The sequence below is a fragment of the Balaenoptera acutorostrata genome, chromosome 1 (assembly GCF_949987535.1).
Source record: "Balaenoptera acutorostrata chromosome 1, mBalAcu1.1, whole genome shotgun sequence".
Classification (NCBI taxonomy): Eukaryota; Metazoa; Chordata; class Mammalia; order Artiodactyla; family Balaenopteridae; genus Balaenoptera; species Balaenoptera acutorostrata.
Window position 1 is genome coordinate 151,224,308 of NC_080064.1, and position 19,479 is coordinate 151,243,786.

Here is a 19,479-nt window from a genome sequence, read left to right on the forward strand (position 1 = left end):
CATTTCAAGCACAACTCTTAACTGCAGTCCTATTACTGATTTGGAATGCACCTGATTTCTATCTTTGCTTTGCCCATGTCTCACTAAGAGTGACACAACACTCATTTTAAAATATTTGCTAAAGAAGAATTGAGAAATACCAATAATACCAGTAAACAAAATGCACAATAGAGAAATATTTTCAACATTATAGCAACTATACTCAAAATCCACAAAATATTCAGGAAAGCCATACATTCTACAGTTGTCCCTCAGTATACACAGGGGATTGGTTCCAGGATCCCCACAAATACCAAAATCTGCAGATGCTCAAGTCCCTTATTTAAAATGGTGTAGTATTTACATAGAACCTACACACATCCTCCCATATACTTTAAGTCATCTCTAAACTACTTATAATACCTAATGCAATGTAAATGCTATGTCAATAGTTGACAACAGGTGCCAAATTCAAGTTTTGTTTCTTAAAACTTTCTAGAATTTTGTCTCCCCAAATATTTTCCATCTGCAGTTGGTTTAATCCACAAATGTGGAACCCATGGGTACAGAGGGCCAATTGTATTTTCATTCGTACCTTGTAATTGCAAACAAAAAAAGGTATTCGTGCTTTAAAAGCTACACAATCCTTTATGTCCTAAACTTAGACCATTTACTGTCTTTTTCTAAATTTCATTGATCTTAAGTTTTAAATGCCTAGAGCTAAAAATAGCAAATAAGCTATTTCAAGTATTTTCCAGAGAAATCCCCTCTAATACCAATTCTTAAATCATTCAAAGTCACCAACAATTTAAAAAAAAAAAAAAAGGAAAAGAAATCCATGTCCTTTAGTTAAAACTGCACCTTTAGGGCTTCCCTGGTGGCGCAGTGGTTGGGAATCCGCCTGCCAGTGCAGGGGACGCGGGTTCGGGCCCTGGTCTGGGAGGATCCCACATGCCGCGGAGCGACTAAGCCCGTGAGCCACAGCTGCTGAGCCTGCGCGTCTGGAGCCTGTGCTCCGCAGCGGGAGAGGCCGCGACGGTGAGAGGCCCGCGCACCGCGATGAGGAGTGGCCCCCGCTTGCCGCGGCTGGAGAAAGCCCTCGCACAGAGGCGAAGACCCAACACAGCCAAAAATAAATAAATAAATAAATAAGTAAATTTATTTAAAAAAAAAAACAAAAAACTGCACCTTTAGTTCAAATAAAGCTCATTTCCTTTTGTTCTCAGACTTGCTCCTTAAGTTTCCTCGGAGCCTTTTAGCAATGAAGTAATGACGAAAAGAAAGAGTAGGAGAGTACTTTTGCTCCTTTCTGTCCTTTTTTGAAAAGGCTATTATCACCAACGACGGGGAAATTCGGAACTTTTTTATTTACCACATAAGAGTCTCAAATAAACTCAATGAAGCAAAAGCTTGAACTACCACAGAAAACTCAGGTAAAGTGAGTCATGACCTAGACTGCACCAAAGGGAAAAACAGTAATCAACAAAAAATTTCAAACCCAAAAAGGATTCCTTTATTTTCTTAATCAACCAGACAAGAAAGAAATATTTGCACATGTATTCAAGAAAGAAATAATATCTGCTCTGCACAGAATTTAAGATTTGCTAAAAATCATTTATATCATTCTCTCATTGTGTTGGTTGAAATTATTGCCCAAAGATGGTTAAAGAAGAGAAATAATAAATTCACCAAGCTCATCCAGAACCTCTAGAAGACATTTAAGTTAAATTACAGATAAAAAATAATCGACCATATCTCTGACCCAAATAAGGGCCAGATTTAATAGAGTAAAATACAAAAGTGAAAATAAAAAGCAAATCCTTACCCTAAAAGAAAAACATCTTGCTCTATCAAGAAAAACTCTTCTCTAACCTCTTTGCCTAAGAACTGAAAAAAAATCCTAGCATATCAAATCTGATTCACTAGGTACCCTTTTTTAACCCTTCCTGATACAAGTTTCCATTATTCTACATGGCTCTTACAATCCTCTCTAACTTTTGTTTCCTCAATTACGTACATATTTTGGGTCCTCAATTATGCTTTAGGGTTTGCAAGAGCAGAGACCGTGCCATATCTTTAATATAACTCCAAAGTGTATCTAGTTTGATACTATGTACACGCAGAGTCACAACAGATGCTTAATGAATTTGTATAAATCTAATACAATCAGCTTTCCTATACTAGATCTCTTTTGTTTTGTTTTCATTTGAAGCTATGCTTGAAGGAAAATTCTGACTGCTATACTTCATGGTTCCTTTCTCCAAGTCAAAAGCTATACAGCAGGCTTTATATATTTATTTGCCTAGTAAGTTATTGCTCCATAAAATGATTGTGGGGAACTGTAACAGCGGATGCATAAATAGGGAGTTTGAATGAGTAAGTATAAGTAGAACACTCAAAGTTAACATTAATAGAAAGAACAGAATACTGCTGATTTTGACTCCCTAAAACTTTTAGAATATGGTTATCCCTTGAATAACATGGGGTTGGGGTGCCAACCCTGCCCACGGTTGAAAATCCTAATATAACTTACAGTAGCCCTCTGTATCCACAATTCCTCCTGTATCCATGGATTCAACCAACTTCAGATTGTGTAGTACTGCAGTATTTACTGCTGAAAGAAATCCACGTGTAAGTGAACCCACACTGTTCAAACCCATGTTGTTCAAGGATCAATTGTATTTATATACAAGATGGATTTAGTAAAAGTTCATAGAGGCGCATCCTATTTAATACATTTATGAGTATCGCCAAAAATGGATGGAGAATATACACATCAGGACAGCACACAGGGTAGGCTGCCAACTCCACAGAAAATAAGAATTAGATTCAAAGTAATGTTTAGATAAATATTCCATTTAAAAATGATAAAATTCAGGGACTTCCCTGGTGGCGAAGTGGTTAAGAATCCACCTGCCAATGCAGGGCACATGGGTTCGATCCCTGATCTGGGAAGATCCCACATGCCGGGAGCAACTAAGCCCGTGCGCCACAACTACTGAGCCCGTGTGCCACAACTACTGAAGCCCGCGCACCTAGAGCCTGTGCTCCGCAACAAGAGAAGCCACTGCAAGGAGAAGCCCGCACACCACAACAAAAAGTAATGCACGCTCGCCGCAGCTAGAGAAAACCCATGTGCAGCAATGAAGACCCAATGCAGCCAAAAATAAATAAATAAAAAATAAATAAATTTATGGGCTTCCCTGGTGGCGCAGTGGTTGAGAATCTGCCTGCCAATGCAGGGGACACGGGTTCGAGCCCTGGTCTGGGAGGATCCCACATGCCGCGGAGCAACTAGGCCCGTGAGCCACAACTACTGAGCCTGCGCGTCTGGAGCCTGTGCTCCGCAACAAGAGAGGCCGCGACAGTGAGAGGCCCGCGCACCGCGATGAAGAGTGGCCCCCGCTTGCCGCAACTAGAGAAAGCCCTCACATAGAAACGAAGACCCAACACAGCCATAAATAAATAAAATTAAATTTAAAAAATAAAAAATAAAATAAATAAATAAATAAATTTATTTTTAAAAAAGATAAAACTTAATCCTGCCATTTGCAAAATGAATGGACCTAGAGGGTATTAGGCTAAGTGTCAGGGAAAAACAAATATTGTATGATTCCACTTACATGTGGAATCTAAAAGACAAAACAAATGAATAAACATAACAAAACAGAAACAGACTCATAAATACAGAGAACAGACTGGTGGTTGCCAGAGCAGGGAGGGGGTGTGAGTGAAATAGGTGAGGGAGATTAAGAGGTACAAACTTCCAGTTACAAAGTAAATAAGTCAGCATAAGGAATATAGTCAATAGTATTGTAATAACTTTATATGGTAACAGATGATAACTAGACTTATCATGGTGATCATTTTGTAATGTATAAACATATTGAATCACTATGTTGTACACCTGAAACTAATATAATATTATAAGTCAATTATACTTCAATAAAAATAGTTTTTAATTTTAAAAATTAAAAATAAAATTCAATAGTGAAGCATTAAAGGAAATAATATAATTGAAACAACGATGAAAGAAAACAGGAAAAGATTAGCAAACAGAATACAGAGAGTCACAGTAATTAACAATCTGAAAATGAGTCAGCAGCTATCTTACTTAAATACATTTATTATGTCAGAACAAGTAACAAAAGTATATTACTTCCAAGTTGGAATATATGTTTTTGTTCTAAAAAGATTGGCCAAATGCTTAACAACAAAATTTCTTATACTAATAAGTACAGTTCTGATAACTGTATGTTTTAAAAGGTCACACAGAAAGTGAAAAGGGCTCAGAAAAGCAGCAAAAAAAGTTTTAGTTGTCCAATGAACCAAGATTAAATAATGGGCTATTTTTAAACTAGAAAATTGAGACATTTTATAATTTTCAGAAAGTATAAAAAGCATTTTAAAATGTGGGAAAAGGTATATAAAGCAATATATGAGGGGAGATGAAAAATAGGGCTAATGCTTATTAAGCTAGTCTTAAAAGCTTGGCTTATAGGCTGGTCTTTTTATGAGGTAGGCACTTGAATGTTTACGTGTGTGTGTGTGCGCGTGCATCCACATATGAGTGATTTTTTTTTTAACTCATTTAATCCTAACTACAACCTAGCAAGGAATTACTATTATCCTCATTATTCAGATGTAGAAACTGAAGCTAAGAGGTGGAGTTAAGTATCTTGTCCAATCTTCCATGGCTTCAAGGGACAGAGTTGAGACGTGAACAAGCCTGCCTGCCTCTTACATCAATTAAGAAAATAAACACTTTCTCCCACCTCTAGAAGGTATAACTCTTAAATTGCATCAGAAAAAAAAAACTTAGTTTCATGTAAAGAAAAAAAGAAAAAAACAGAAAAATTTCTTCCAGAAACTTGCCAAATCCAGATGGACATAACATAAAAACAATAATGATAAACCAAAATGTTTCTAATGTTTTAAACATTCACCTGCTTTCCAGACAAGACTAGGCGTAGCCCCAAATAATATCCCTGTTAGAATTATACCTTTATAATTCTAGGTGATCTATAGCTGCTACTTGTAGGACTTATGCTTAAATAGTTAGTTTTAGCATGAATCAATGAACGGTGCAGGAATGGTAACAGAATCATAACTTAACTTTAAAATTTTCAAATAAAATTCAGTATAAATTACTGTCATTCTACACACGGTGATATTAGGTATGGAGTAAAGAATAAAGGGCCGAGAAAGAGAAGGAGAAAGTGAGTCCCATTTTATTCCACTTTTGGTGGTTTGCTTTAATGCTTTTCTTCCCACCAACACCTTGTAAGAAAATCACTGATAAAATTCCAAAGACCAAAATGCTCAAACATTCTAGTTAGAAATAAAACTGAGCGACAAAACAGCAAAAATGGCTAAAGAAAATACAAAATGAAACATAAGACATACCTGAGATACATAATCAAGTTGAGGTTTCACATAAAGGCTAGAGAGACTCTCTGCTCGCATGAGATATTCTGCGGTTCTTCTCTTCACAGCTTCTCGACGAGTAGGGCTTGACTCTCCTAAAAGGAAAAAACAAAAGTCAGGACATGTGAAAAATAAATAAACTTTCTTTTATCCAAACTGTAACTTCCTTTTACCCAATTTACCACTTGTTCACACTTCTAACTGAAAAGAAAAGAGAAATCAAAATTGGAACAGACATCAAAGTTATTAATATCAGCAAGGTCTAAATATTACCCAGATGAATTTCATTTATCTAAATTCTGAAACGCCCCTGTTTAAATATGTATAGAGAACTTGATGTATTTTATAAGAGGAGCCGATATATAAAGAATGTAATGTAAAAAGCTCTGTGGACAAGAGACTAGCCTAGTCCAAACAGTATACGGTTGTCCAACTCAACAAATAGGACTAAATGCAAGAGACATTTAATAAAAGCTGTGACATGGATGTGATAGGCTATAAAAGTACCATCAAACTGGAGAATAAAATTATTTAGGGTAACTCTAAATTCACTCTGATTTTTGTAAGCATCAGGGTTTATTCATTAATAACAAATTGTCACCCACCTTACAACTGAAAACAATAATGTGATTTAAATCCTTGTAATATATTATGTGAAAGTGAACAAGGATCATCTACCCTGTCTGGCTCTCAGTTTCCCTAAGGAAAGGGTATTCAAAGTGGCCTCTAAGAACTCAAGATCTCAAAAAGGAGGTGTTACACTCCTGGATCTCTCCTCTCCAGAGTGGGATGATCCTATGCTTTTACCCATCTTATATATATACTTGACTATAATATAACATTTCATTTGAAGAAAGGATTCCATGGCTGAAAATCAAAAAGTCTGAAACCACTGTACTATATGATGTCTAAGGTTCCTTTCATAAATAATATTCAATACTATTCATGACTCACTTTTATCAAAGCACTTAATACACAGTACTGTTTTTATAATTCACCCTATGCATCTTCTGAATGAAATTAACCAAAATGTAAGTATCACACAATGGAAAGTACCCTGGATTACATGCCAGAAACCCTGGTTATCTGAATTCTGGCTCTGCCTCTTGTTAGTCATGTGTCCGATGATAAGTCATCTCGACTCTGTGAACCTCTTCCTCATTCTCTAAAATGGAAATATATAGCTCAAATGACTGTAGAGATTAAAGGAGACAACATACATAAAAGGTACTACAACAGAGCCAGTGCTATAGGAAGCAATAAGTTGTAAAGGTTTTCAATCTTGGTTTTTCTCTCAAAACCAAATCCTCCATAATAATGTCACCTGGTTTGTTGAATTAGAAGTGAACTGAATTACAATGAAGGAGATATTTTCCCCCAAAAGATTACAGGTGGAAAAACCTCTCCTTATTTCTGCCTGGAACAACATCTTCTATTTCTTCTGGGAAATGTCCCTTTCTCCTCCCCTTCATACTCCTCCACCTCTTCCCCCAACCACTACCAACCCTTAACAACGTGGTTTGAATGAAAGCTGCTACCTTACTTCACATCTCGGCCCCTCTAGTCACTACTTGTCAGCCAAGTGTGAGCCTCCCTGTCGCAGCAGGGCCAACCATAGAACCCCATCCTCTTGGCCACAGTTGGAGAAGGGAGAAATTGGCCCAACACAAACTGGACCAATCAGTCCTTCTGTGTTATTGACGCTGGAAGTAAGAGAGTGGGAACTGCCAGCAGCCATTGTTTCCGCCAAAGCAAAAAAAGAGACACAAATATGAGAGACCAAAAAAGAAAACCTAATGTGACTGGGGTCCCTGATTTCAGTTGAACCTACAATCCTGCCATTTGTTGCCTAAGGTAGTGGATTTTGTCACATGTAAACCAAAGAACCTGAATGAATACAGACCTCTAAGAAAAAGTGGAGGGACTTCCCTGGTGGTCCAGTGGCTAAGACTGCACTCCCAATGCAGGGGGCCCAGGTTCGATCCCTGGTCAGGGAACTAGATCCCACATGCCGCGACTAAGAGTTCACATGCCACAACTAAAGATCCCGCATACCACAGCGAAGATCCTGCATGCCACAACTAAGACCCAGCGCAGCCTAATAAATAAATAAATATTTTTTAAAAAGAAAAAAAAAAGAAAAATTGCAACAAAGTTGCAATTGCAATTTTGCTTAAATACCTTTCCTTTCACAGCTTTTATCTTACAATTCCATCTCTTTTCTCCTTTATGAGTAGTAATTCACAAATATAACTGGTCTTGGTGAGGGATGAGGATCTCTACTGCCTTTTAACTGTGGAACAATCTATATTTATTAACTCACCAACTCCTCAAACCTCAAATAAAATGTCAGTATGCTTCCTGCCTCTGTCCTTAAAATTTACTTAATTTCTAAACCCAAGGTTTTTATTTTTACTCGGTTGAAAAATGGATATAATCTGTGAAAATCACCTAACTATAACATATTTTGAAGATAAAATGTGCCACATAAATAAGAAACATTCACTATTTCGACATACTGCTCGTTCTTAGTTTTGAGCTTATTGCTCATAGACTCCAACTGCTACTCCCATTATCATTAGCTCTTCTCATTGCAGGTTATACCTTTCAAGCCCTAATTTAAATCCCCATTTAGAATTTTTGGTTCTTCTTAGGCTCAACTCTAATAGAAACTATGGCAATTTAGTTTTTTTTCCTATTTAATTCAGTGTCATTAAGCTTTAATAAAACTTCAAATTTTTCTTTTTTCAAAAAAATCAACTTGAAATTCAAAAATGTCAATTATAAAACACCTCATTAAAGCTAGAGTTAAAACCATATTTTGTAATCAAATTGCTGCTTTTTAAACTTTTGGTACTTCTGTTGCTTTCGAGGCAGTCACCATAGTAACAGAGAAACAAGAACCGGAAGCCAGCAGCTGAAATGGACTCCTGCTGATGATAGTGGTTCCGCTTCCATGGAAACAAGGAAGTGATGGAAATACTGGAAGGCTTTTTAAATGTAACCTTAAATATACATACTATGCCTCCTTCCTTATCAGCCCCTTAAAAGTAGGTCACAAGCACTGCTGATCAATAGCAGCAGCCAAGGATGAAAACCACCTCTTGCAGATTTCTGCTGCAGGATACTTACTGAGGTTTTTGACTACCAGAGAGAAAAGATTCATCTATCGATTTCCAGAATAATTCCAAGTAATCAACTTACTCACAAATATGACTTTAAACAGATTTTACTTGATCAAAATTTTTGACTCTAACCTTCTTAATTTCTTAATCTTCATTTTAAGACACACACGCAGCATATAATGATTATTTTTCAAGGAAACTAGGTTACCTGGAATTCAACTTTTAATCCCATATTAGGTCATGTAGCTATTATTTCTTCAGTAATATATCTAGGTAGACACTTAATAAATGCTTTTTAAAATGGATATGTATTTAACATTCTACCTAGGGACCTCCCTGGTGGTCCAGTGGTTAAGACTTCGCCTTCCAATGCAGGGGGTGTAGGTTCGATCCCTGGTCGGGAAGCTAATATCCCACATGCCTCGGGGCCAAAAGCCAAAACATAAAACAGAAGCAATATCGTAATAAACTCAATAAAGACTTTAAAAATGGTCCACATCAAAAAATATTTTTAAAAAATAAAAATTCTATCTGAAGATAAACCAATACCTTCAATAAGTTCTCTACATTTCTGTTAATCATTCAGACAGAACAAGAATTTCCACTGTGCTTTGGCATTCAAAAGAGAAAAACTGCTTCCATTATTTATTTACTAACCTTTATGTCAAAAAGTTCTGGTGTACCATAAAAGATGTCTTATATTTATATATTGTGTCAACCCATATTTCTTTACCTCAGATCAAGAGAAAGAATAGAATTAGGATGATCATAAAGCATGATTCATGAAAGAAGAGAGTGTAGCTGAACAGAAATGAGCAATTTCAAAGTTGTCATTGAAAATTTTAGAAAACTGCTATCCAGCAGTCCAGAACACCAACCCTGACTCAATTTACTAAGAGAAGTTATTATAGAAGGCACAATCTATAGATAATAGAATTGTGAAATTCTAATTTATCCAAGAAATCATCACCATTTGGTACTCCTTCACTATATCAAATTCATTTAATATATTACCTTCCTTTTATAACTAAGGAAATTGAGGCTCAGGGATGTGAAATGCCTTTCTCAGTCACAAAGTTAAATAACAGCCTAAACCTAAACCAGATCTTATGCTACCACACTTCAGGTAACTGAATTTGAATTAGATTATTCTACTGTTACTGAGAAGAGCAAGAAAAATACAGAGCACAGGACAAGTACAAGCGAGCATGGGAACAAAGATGAAGAAAAAATAAAGGTAAGGAGTTGAGGCAGGAGCCTATCAGACAAGATAGAGTAGAATCAGAGAGAAGGAAAGACTGAAGAAGATAGACAGGCACACGAGAAAATCAGAGCTATGAAGAGGTATAAATTTCACACTATGTAAAAGAGAATGGGCCTCTCTGAGAAAAACTGGGCTCTCGAACATCCTTGTAACCCAAGGATTTCCTTGGAAAACAAAGGTCCTTATTCATTTACCCATTAAAAAAAAAAAAAAAGGCATTTTTATTCACAGAAATAATGAAAATCAGTTTCACGAACTAGAATAAAAAGTTAATTCTTCCAATTCTGTTATTCTACCCTTAGTCACTAAAAAGAATATAGCTACTGCCTCATCACTGATTCAACAAAAGAAAAGCAATGTTAAAGGAAGAATTGGCCACGTCAGACTTCTTGAAAGCCAGTATGTCTACGTTTGAACTTTATGGGAAATTTTAAGGGATTTTCAAGAGTATTTTGACCATACTTGATTGTCTCCACATGCACAGAATTTAATCCCCATATAAGACTCTACTTAGTCTCATCTTATATTTCTATCTCTACTCCACACTCTCCAATAGGCCCTATGTCACTTTACTCTTGGTCCAGCATGCTTGGTTTTCATTCAGATTTATCACATTAGAAGGAACATCCAAATCAACCTGGGTTTGCTGGGATAAGTTTTTGTTTGTTGGTGCTTCCTTTTTTTTTTTTTTTTAAACAACTTCAGTCACATAAAAGAATATGCCTGTTTGAGATGGCCTTGGTGGTTAGAGTTTTTTTTTAAGTGCTGATTTATTATATTCAATGGGTTTTTTGTTCTTTTCAGGTAAAGCCTACCATTTCTGACTTATGCTAAGTGTTCTGACAACAAAAGGCAACCTTGAGAAGAACTGTAATTTACGGTTCTACACATCACCCACAAATCTAGAGCCATCAGCCTTTCCGTGAATAACAAACCTGGTCAGTCAGGGAATCTGCTTCCCATTTGCATTTAACCAACCCCCTATTAATGCTTTTTCTAAACTAAGTGTTATGTGAACCCTAGAAGTTCGAAGAGTCACCAAAGAATAGTAAAAGCAAGAGTCACAATAATATTTGTGCCCAGGCATTGCCTCAACTATAATTGCTTTCAATGTTGTTTAAGCAGTTTTCTGCCATTAAAAAAAGAAACAAACAGCCCAAAATGGAGCCACTAAGCCCATGTCACCAAACTTTAGAATACCTAACTTAATCGCAGTTTCAACCTTGCCCAGGACTGGAGTCTTAACCAGTCAGCCTGGAACCTCCTCGTCAGCACCAGGGAGGTAACCAGACAATAAACGTTTTTGTCTCCCAGAGGAAGGTGTCTTCCTCAAAATAATCTTTTTTTGTTTGTGACTTCCTTGTCCCATCCCCTCTCTGGCTTTAAAAACCTTTCCTTTTCTGGAGCTCCTTGGAGCTCCTTTCTACTTGCTAGATGGGATGCTGCCTGGTTCAGGAATCAATAAAGTCAATTAGATCTTCAAATTTACTCAGCTGGGTTTTGTCTTTTAACAGATATGGTGTCACTGTCAGGGTCCAAAGTGAACAAACTTCTGATGGCATTCGAGGACAAGAAAGACAGGTGTGGTACCTGTGAACCCCTCTTTGCGTTCACTGTCTTTCTTTCAGCGGTAAGTTTCTCTCAATTCTGAGCTCCTTTCTCTTTGCATCAGGCTTCAGATAGAACTGGTTTTCCTTTACAGAGCAAGACAGCTTGAGCTGGTGGACAGTTCTGCCCAGGACCCAGGCCCCTAGCTTTATCATGGACTGCAATTCCCAGGTTTTTGAGCGGAACCCCCAACTCTTAATTCTGTCCCAGGATCCACTTAGGCACTGTTAGTGGCAATATGCAGTTCCCTATTTATGTGGGGCCCCCAGGCCACAGCCCGCATTTGTTGAGATCTGCTGGTTCAATGCCTTCCCCAGTCCAAGGTCCCACATCCCACACTGGGGAATTGGTATGGTACACACAGGACCTTTTCTTGGTTAGGACTCAGTATATATTAAGGTACACATTTTTTTGCCTTACTTTATGTAGATAAAGGCTAAATGCTAATAGGAATCTCAGAAGTCAAAACAGCCTCAAAATTGATGCATAAGGGTTGAGCATTTAAGATCTGTTAGAATACCCACCACCTAACTCAAAGACTCCCATGTTAGGATAAGCTGGTCACAGAATGGGTTACTGACACTCAGTCACTTGCCAACCTTAAGAAAATTTCCACGCATAGAAGTACACTGTAAAACACCACATAATCCCTAACCCTATGACACACCCCTTTTAGGTATTAGTTTGGCTCCAAGAGACCCAAAGGCCTGTCTAAAAAAATAAAAACAATAATGGGATCCTTAAAATCCAAAGAGTTAAGCACACCCTTCTGGCATACCTGCTTATTTTATGTCTAACAACTGTAATCCTGGAAACTGTAGATATCTACAAAAATGGCAAAATCTTACTAAAAACAACCTAGAATTACAGTGGCCATTATGGGGAACATTCCAATTAGACAAGATCATTCACTTAAGAAGTGCACTTAAAAGTAAGAGTTCCCCAATTAAACAAACAGAATAGGATACATATTTTAACTGGTATGCAGAAGCTTCCAAAGGCTTCAAAATGCCAAAAGAACTTTATTGAAAGTTTCATTACAAAAAGCTAACAAAAAATTAAAGACACAAGAGGTACCTAAAACAAAGGACTATAAGACAGACACAGGACTTCCCTGGTGGCGCAGTGATTAAGAATCCGCCTGCCAATGCAGGGGACAAGGGTTCGAGCCCTGGTCCGGGAAGATGCCACATGCCATGGAGCAACTAAACCAGTGTGCCACAACTACTGAGCCTGTGCTCTAAAGCCTGCGAGCCACAACTACTGAGCCTGCGCACCACAACTACTGAAGCTCACACGCCTAGAGCCCCTGCTCCGCAACAAGAGAAGCCACCACGACAAGAAGCCCGTGCACCGCAATGAAGAGTAACTCCCGCTCACTGCAACTAGAGAAAGCCCGTGTGCAGCAGCGAAGACCCAACACGGCCATAAATAATAAATAAATAAATTTATTTTTAAAAAAAAGACAGACACAACTCCTACTGCCCCCTCGGTCTTCCTTTATCAAGTACTCATTCTAGTAATCCTCTGTTTGAATTGTCTTTCCACTCTGAAGAGACTACAAGGCAATAAACAAAAGTCCGTCAAGTTAATGGCCATACAGGAACCCCTATACCTTTGAAAGAAAGACCCTGTAAGGATCTCTCTCAGAGGTAAGGAGACTGAGGATTTTCTGGTAAATTGCTACATCATTCCCTTAAACAACCAAGGGGAAACTGAAATTAAAAATTAATTTAAAACCTTGCCAAATTCTGGTAAATATCAGAGATACATTCTCCACTTAAACCCCACTCAGACCTTGCAGGTGGGATCCTGAAAAAACTGGCAGAAGCCAGCTGAGGGTGAAAATTATTACCAGAGTCAATTCTGGATCTCTGTCTGTAGTACCCAATAAAGAGAAAAATAAAGTATCTTTTGCACCCAATTAGGGGATGCCTCTTAAGTCCAAGGGGTTGTTCAATACTGCCAGAAATATTTACTGTTTATCTAAGCTGAAAACTGACAAGATTTTTTTTTTAATTTTAAGTAGCTCTGTGGTCAAAAGTTGGCCAAACTGGAAGCTAATATACAGAGTCTGCTAATAACTGTTTTTTAAGGCCTTCTCCCCTAAACTAAAATAATGTACCCAGCAGGAAAGAAAAAACTTCTAAAGCCCTTATAAAAGGACTTATGGGTGGATCAACCTATGATGTCATTTAAATAACAACCCAATTCCTTGTGTAACTGAGAGCAACTGTCCTTATCTTACAAATCTTTGCAAAACTAGAAATGCAGCTCTAGAGGCAGTCCAAAATTCACCTATTCCTTTTTCCAATCCCAAAACCTCCTCTATTTATCTTAAAAGACTTGTAACTTGCATTCTTTTCTTGTGCCTTTGAGATGCAAATATTAAAGTACAAACTTCAGAGAGGTAGTTCTTATCAGTTAAAAAAAGGGGGGGGGGGGAAGGGGGACAGAGGGTAGGTCATTTGGAACTTGAGCAATTGAGAAATCCTAAGTGTACAGAAGCTATGAGGTCCCTGTTCACATCTGTCTACGTGTTCACATGTGCCTATATACATGTGTTATAGATATATTTTCTACCTCTGGATAGTATTGCCAAAATTAACTGATAGAAGAGCTCTATTTAACTGGCTTACAAAAAAAATTAAGTGCTTATATAAATCATGTATTCATAAAATTCTTAAAAATATAAGAAAAATTAACCCAATGCTTTTGAGGTTCACTCGATCTGAGATAATCTTTAGTAAATAAAAGCTCATTTTAAGTTTGTTGACTTAATTAAAACAGACATGTCTTTAAAGTTACCATACTAAAAATAATGTTGATATACACTTTTTATTCAGCCTAGGCTAACTAAAGATCAAATAAGTTCATGTTATCTCTTACAAAATTTGTCAGCAAGAAAAATGGCTTGGGATGAAGACTGACATTGTCTAATGTCTCATGAAGTTTTTGTGGGCAGTCTAAACATAATTGTTAAAAACAAGTAAATGAAATAGATGTCAGTAGGATAAAAAGTTTTTAGGTGAACTTTCCAATAGTTTCTCCAAATCTTTTTGGTAACCTGAAATTTTGTTAAGTTAAATTAAAGGATAGTCATTAAGTATCTAGATCACTTCCAAACAAGGTAAAGTACTGAAACATTAATTACTGAACACAGGTTTATCTAAGTTTTGCTTCCTTTTACAGAGAAATTAAAGGCATTTGGGCCTATTAATAAGCATGTTTTATGCCACACTGAGAAACTGTCTATGAGAAAACACATTTCTAGAAATAATAAGAAGTATTTATGAATCTGCCAATCCACAGAATGCTAATGTAAAAGATAGTTCATAATTGCTTACTTCCCAGTTTTCAGTAGAAATTAAAGGTTTCTAAGGGTTAAAAATTCTCATGTAGGTAATTAAAACTACTAGAAATAATAAGGAAAAGGAATTTTATGTGTGATCAGGACTGGCTAAGATTAGAATGAATGTGATTAAGTTTCAATACCAAAAGTAAGCTGGTGTAAAATTAGAATTTGAGTTTTTCCCTATTAAAAGGGACAAAGTTTTCTTGGACTACTGGTCTGCTTTTGATAGTAAGAGATTATAAAAGGTTTTCTTTTACCTTTTGAACAATCTGACAGGGCCAGGGAGGAGGTGGGGGACACAAAGATCTTGTGTCCTGCCAAAATAATCACCTATGTTCCCTGTTGTCTTTATCGGGTCTTTGATTTCTTAAACCTAGTCCTCTGGATATTAAAAGAAGTAAGTTTTGCTCAGAACTATGTAACCTATATTTGCCTGTAAAGTCTTTGCCACTTTGGTTAAATACGTAAGCATTGTTTTGTAGTGCCCTATGACCCTATTTGACCAAGTGTTTTTAAACCGTTTGATATTTTTTACAAAATTCCCAAAAATCAAATTCTAAAAGAAGTCTTTCTGACCTCAAACTAACTTTGGGATTTTTCCAGAGGGCCCCTGGCATATCTCAAAAGATTTGTTCTCTCCTCTCATAAAAAGATAGATGTTAAACTAATTAGACTTATTTGATATGTTAAATTACATGTGAAGCATTGAGAAATAAAAATACTAGGCCTTCTTTATGTTCTATTTATATAGGTATATAAGTATTCTAAAAATTGTATGAAGTTCCTAGAAATCTGATATATGTTAATATCTGACAGTGTTATAATAAAAATTATAATACATATAATGACATTATATTTATAATAATAACACAATAATAAATCTGATAATGTTATGTCATAATTCTAGTTATTGTCCTGGAGGGTTGTGTGTCACAGAAATAACCAAATTTCCTTGTCAACTGCACTGTAATGAACTCGAGTCAGATCTTTAACCATGGGCATTTTAAGTCTTTTGACATTTACAGACGGTTATTGTTTTACTCTTATGCTTTTGCTAAAGCGTTCCTACAAAAGTGTTTCTTCTTCAGAGAAATTTCTAGAAAGGATTCTGACAAGTACTCTAGGATACTAGTTTCTGGTAACTTTCAGATCATAACACCAACTGGTTAAGAATTTATAGAACTCTAAGGAAAAACTGGATTCATAAAACTGCTAACAATAGATGAAGATCAAGAACTAATTACAGTGTAAAGCAACTATACTCCAATAAAAATTTAAAAAAAGAAATAATTACATAGAACTGAATGAACTGATGAAGATGATTATAATTTTTTATGACTTTTTGCTTAAAACATTGCTGGTTCTTTTGTTTTTCCAGGTTTAAGGAAATCCTTTTATCTCTTCTTTTAAAGCTATCAGCAATTTGGTAATATATATTTGTGAACTAAAGTGGAACATTTACTTTTTCTCCCTACTTGATCCCACCAAAATTCAGAAACTCCTGAGTATTCTCTTCACGGCAATAAAGTTCATTATTTGCATAAGTTCAATAAGAATCTGTTCTCATTATAACAGAACACAATTGGAAACACTGGCTATATTACCAAGACTTTAACTAGAATGTCATATTTGACAGAAATGTGTATACACTCAGATATGACCAGACAGCTTTAAGGAAATGCTTGGAAAAATTGGCCTGGTGCCTTACTTACAGGGTTACCATCAGCCTTACCAGATGAGTATGGAAGGTTATACTTCTTGACAGGCCCAGGAACCTTGAAAAGAGAGGACTTCACTCAAACTGTAGGTATTGCAGGTAAAATCTAGTGATGACCCTTGGATTGGCTTCCTAGCCTCAAAGGCTTTTAAGAGTTCAATCTGAGATCCCCTATGAAAAGTTCCACCAAAGCAGTCTTACAAAGAACTTATACAATCAATCACTATTCTTGCTGCACTTACGTAAATAATCAGGCCAAGTCTAATGCAAACTGATTAGTTTTACTGTAATTATCCTTAAAAAAAAGAAGTGGGGATAACTGTAGGGAGGAAAATTATGTCTGCACCTTTGTCTATTTTAGAGTAACCCTGTTAACTGTCTTTGAGGTTTGGTTATACACCTATAAACTGAACTAGATCCTAAATTCTTCTAGTTTCCTCAAATATCTGGCTACAACTCTCCAAACTAACATTTCTAATTTTCTCCCACTCTTCTAATCTAAAGTCACTAAAGCCTTTGTTTTAAAGGCTGCCATTGAATCTTCTATAAGAGACTACAAGGGACTATAACCAGGTCCTCTTCCTGCCCAGACGGCAGTCAAACTTCAGAGACTTGAACCTCGGATATACGTCTCACAGCTGAAGAAGGCTCCACCTGACCTCTGGTCCTGTACAGACACTAAGGACCTCTGAATCAAATTGTCAAGGAAGAGAAGTAGCTGACATCAAGGTAGATTGCTTCTGCCCATGATGCTGGATCAAGACTTCATACTTTAACAAACATGAAACCCTTTATTCTTGTCTTTCATTCATTTACTCTGGAATTAGCCTGGAAAAACATTTCCATATCTCCCAGTCCAATCCTAAGCAGAGTAACATCTCAGACTGCTGGATTTGTCACCAAAGGTTCCGATCTATCCATGATACTAGAGATCTCCTGGTCCTCCCTGTGACCAATTTTTCTTCTATTCCCAATGTCACTGGAAACTATGATCAACACCCCACTCACCCCCTCTTAGTAAGAAGTCTCTTACCAAGTTCAACTCTTGTGGCCAGAATATGAAATACCATTTTTTACCTTTCTCCAATTATAACTGTACTTCCTCAATGAGACATAATTACCTACATAATTTAGGTCATTTGCCCCCCCACATTCCCATGATTATCTAGATCAGATCTGTCCCCACTCACTAAGAGATCTCACCAGCAGCACCCATCTTTGCAAGGTGGGTGACTCTTTATTTCAGACTAAAAGATTTTCTTTCCGTATGCACTGAAATCCTAACTGACCCCTGGCTTGAACGGTAAACACAGCAATCCCTGTGAATGGTCCATTAACAGCATCACTTTAACGGGAATGGTTTGTGCCCCAATAGGGTTTGTCTTTGTTTGTGGTGGTTATCATTCTCCTTGGACCTATGAGTGCCTAGATGGCTAGCGTACAACTGTGCAATGCCTCTTAGGTTATCCAACTGTACCCCTAACTTTCCACAAATGAACTAGTCACCTCATTGGTCAACTCCCATGGATTTACATCAGAAAGTTAGAAAAGACCTACCAGGAGATGTTCATGACTCAGAATTCACTTCCTTTGGCAAGGCCATGCTTCCCTGGTCAAAAGTAAATGTAACTGAGAATGTGATTTTAAAATTTTCCTTAATTCGTGAAGATATTCTGTTATCTGCTACTGAAACAATAGCTGCCCCCAAAAAATCCTTAGACTCTCTGGCCAAAATTTTTCCCCATAATAGTATAGCCCTTAATTATGTTTTAGCTGAGCAGGGAGGTGTCTGTGCTGTGGTCAACACCACTTGCTATGCCTGGATCAACACTTCTGGGGAAGCTGAAACTCAATTACATAAAATCACTGAGCAAGCCACTTGGTTAAAAAGCTGACTCCTTCAGCAGGGTTGTTCTTTGACTTATTTGATTTTGATTGGTTTGGATCTTGGGGACCATGGCTCCAAAATGCACCCCAAACATGAGAATTATCCTGCTTTTTTATAATCATAATAATCTTTAAACTTTGATCACGTTTCTCAGTTAAGCTAAGAGTTTGATCAAAAGGGGAGAATTTAAAAAAAAAGAAAAGAAAAAGAAACAACATGTCCAAAATGGAGTCACTTGTGCTAAGCCCATGTCACCAAACCAAGACTTAATACCTAGTCTAACTGTAATTTCAACCTTCCCCAGGATTGGAATCTTAACCAATCAATCTGGAATTTCTCAGTCAGGATCAATGAGATAATATGCATGATAAACCCTTTTGACCCCAAAGGAAGGTGACCTTGCTCAAAATAATCCTTATTTTTATTTATGACTTCCTTTTCCCACCCCCTTTCTGCCTTTAAAAACATCTCCTTTTCTGGAGCTCCTTAGAGCTCCTTGCTACTTGCTAGATAGGATGCTGCCCAAATCATGAATCCATTAATAAAGCCAATTAGATCTTCAAATTTACTCACTTGAATTTTGTTTTTTAACACTGCTATCAGTAATACTGTGTGAAAACTAACACATCGTTAGACCATAGGGTGTTAAATGCCTACAGAGATAGTCTTCTCTTAGATTCAACAATTTCTTTCTGCTCCCTAACCTATTTTTGTTTTGCATTTTTAAAGGGGAGAACCCAAAAGACCAATCATTCAATTCCTTCAAAACAACACTGCTTGGACAGTCTCTTTCTGACAATAAACTCTTCTAAGTAAGAAAGTAAATAAATAAACAATCCCTTAAATGTTCCTTATGATGATGATGATAATTATCCCCTAAGTGTCCCTTATGTTCTAATCAAATGGCTTCTAAAAGATTAAGATAAAAAGATTAAAAGGAGCTAGAGACATAGTGAAGGAAAAAGGAATAAAGAATTAAAACCAAAAAGCTAAATTTTGTCTTATAAGATGGAATAAAAATAAGATAGGGAAAAATCTGGAAAGGAAACTCCACATAAACTTACAGTTTTTTATCCGCCACACAGATAAATATGGAAAGTCCCCCAAACCATACAA

At 36.8% G+C, this 19,479-nt stretch overlaps 1 protein-coding gene across 2 annotated transcripts in view; it reads right to left on the reverse strand.

Annotated features, from left to right (window-relative positions):
• The window catches only part of RPS6KC1 (ribosomal protein S6 kinase C1), a 204,392-nt gene that overhangs the window by 81,210 nt on the left and 103,703 nt on the right, over positions 1-19,479 (reverse strand). For both annotated transcript variants that reach the window (XM_007175583.3, XM_007175582.3), the window contains one exon: positions 5,386-5,501. In XM_007175583.3, coding sequence (XP_007175645.2) covers positions 5,386-5,501 — 116 coding nt within the window. The remainder of the gene's footprint in view (positions 1-5,385; positions 5,502-19,479) is intronic.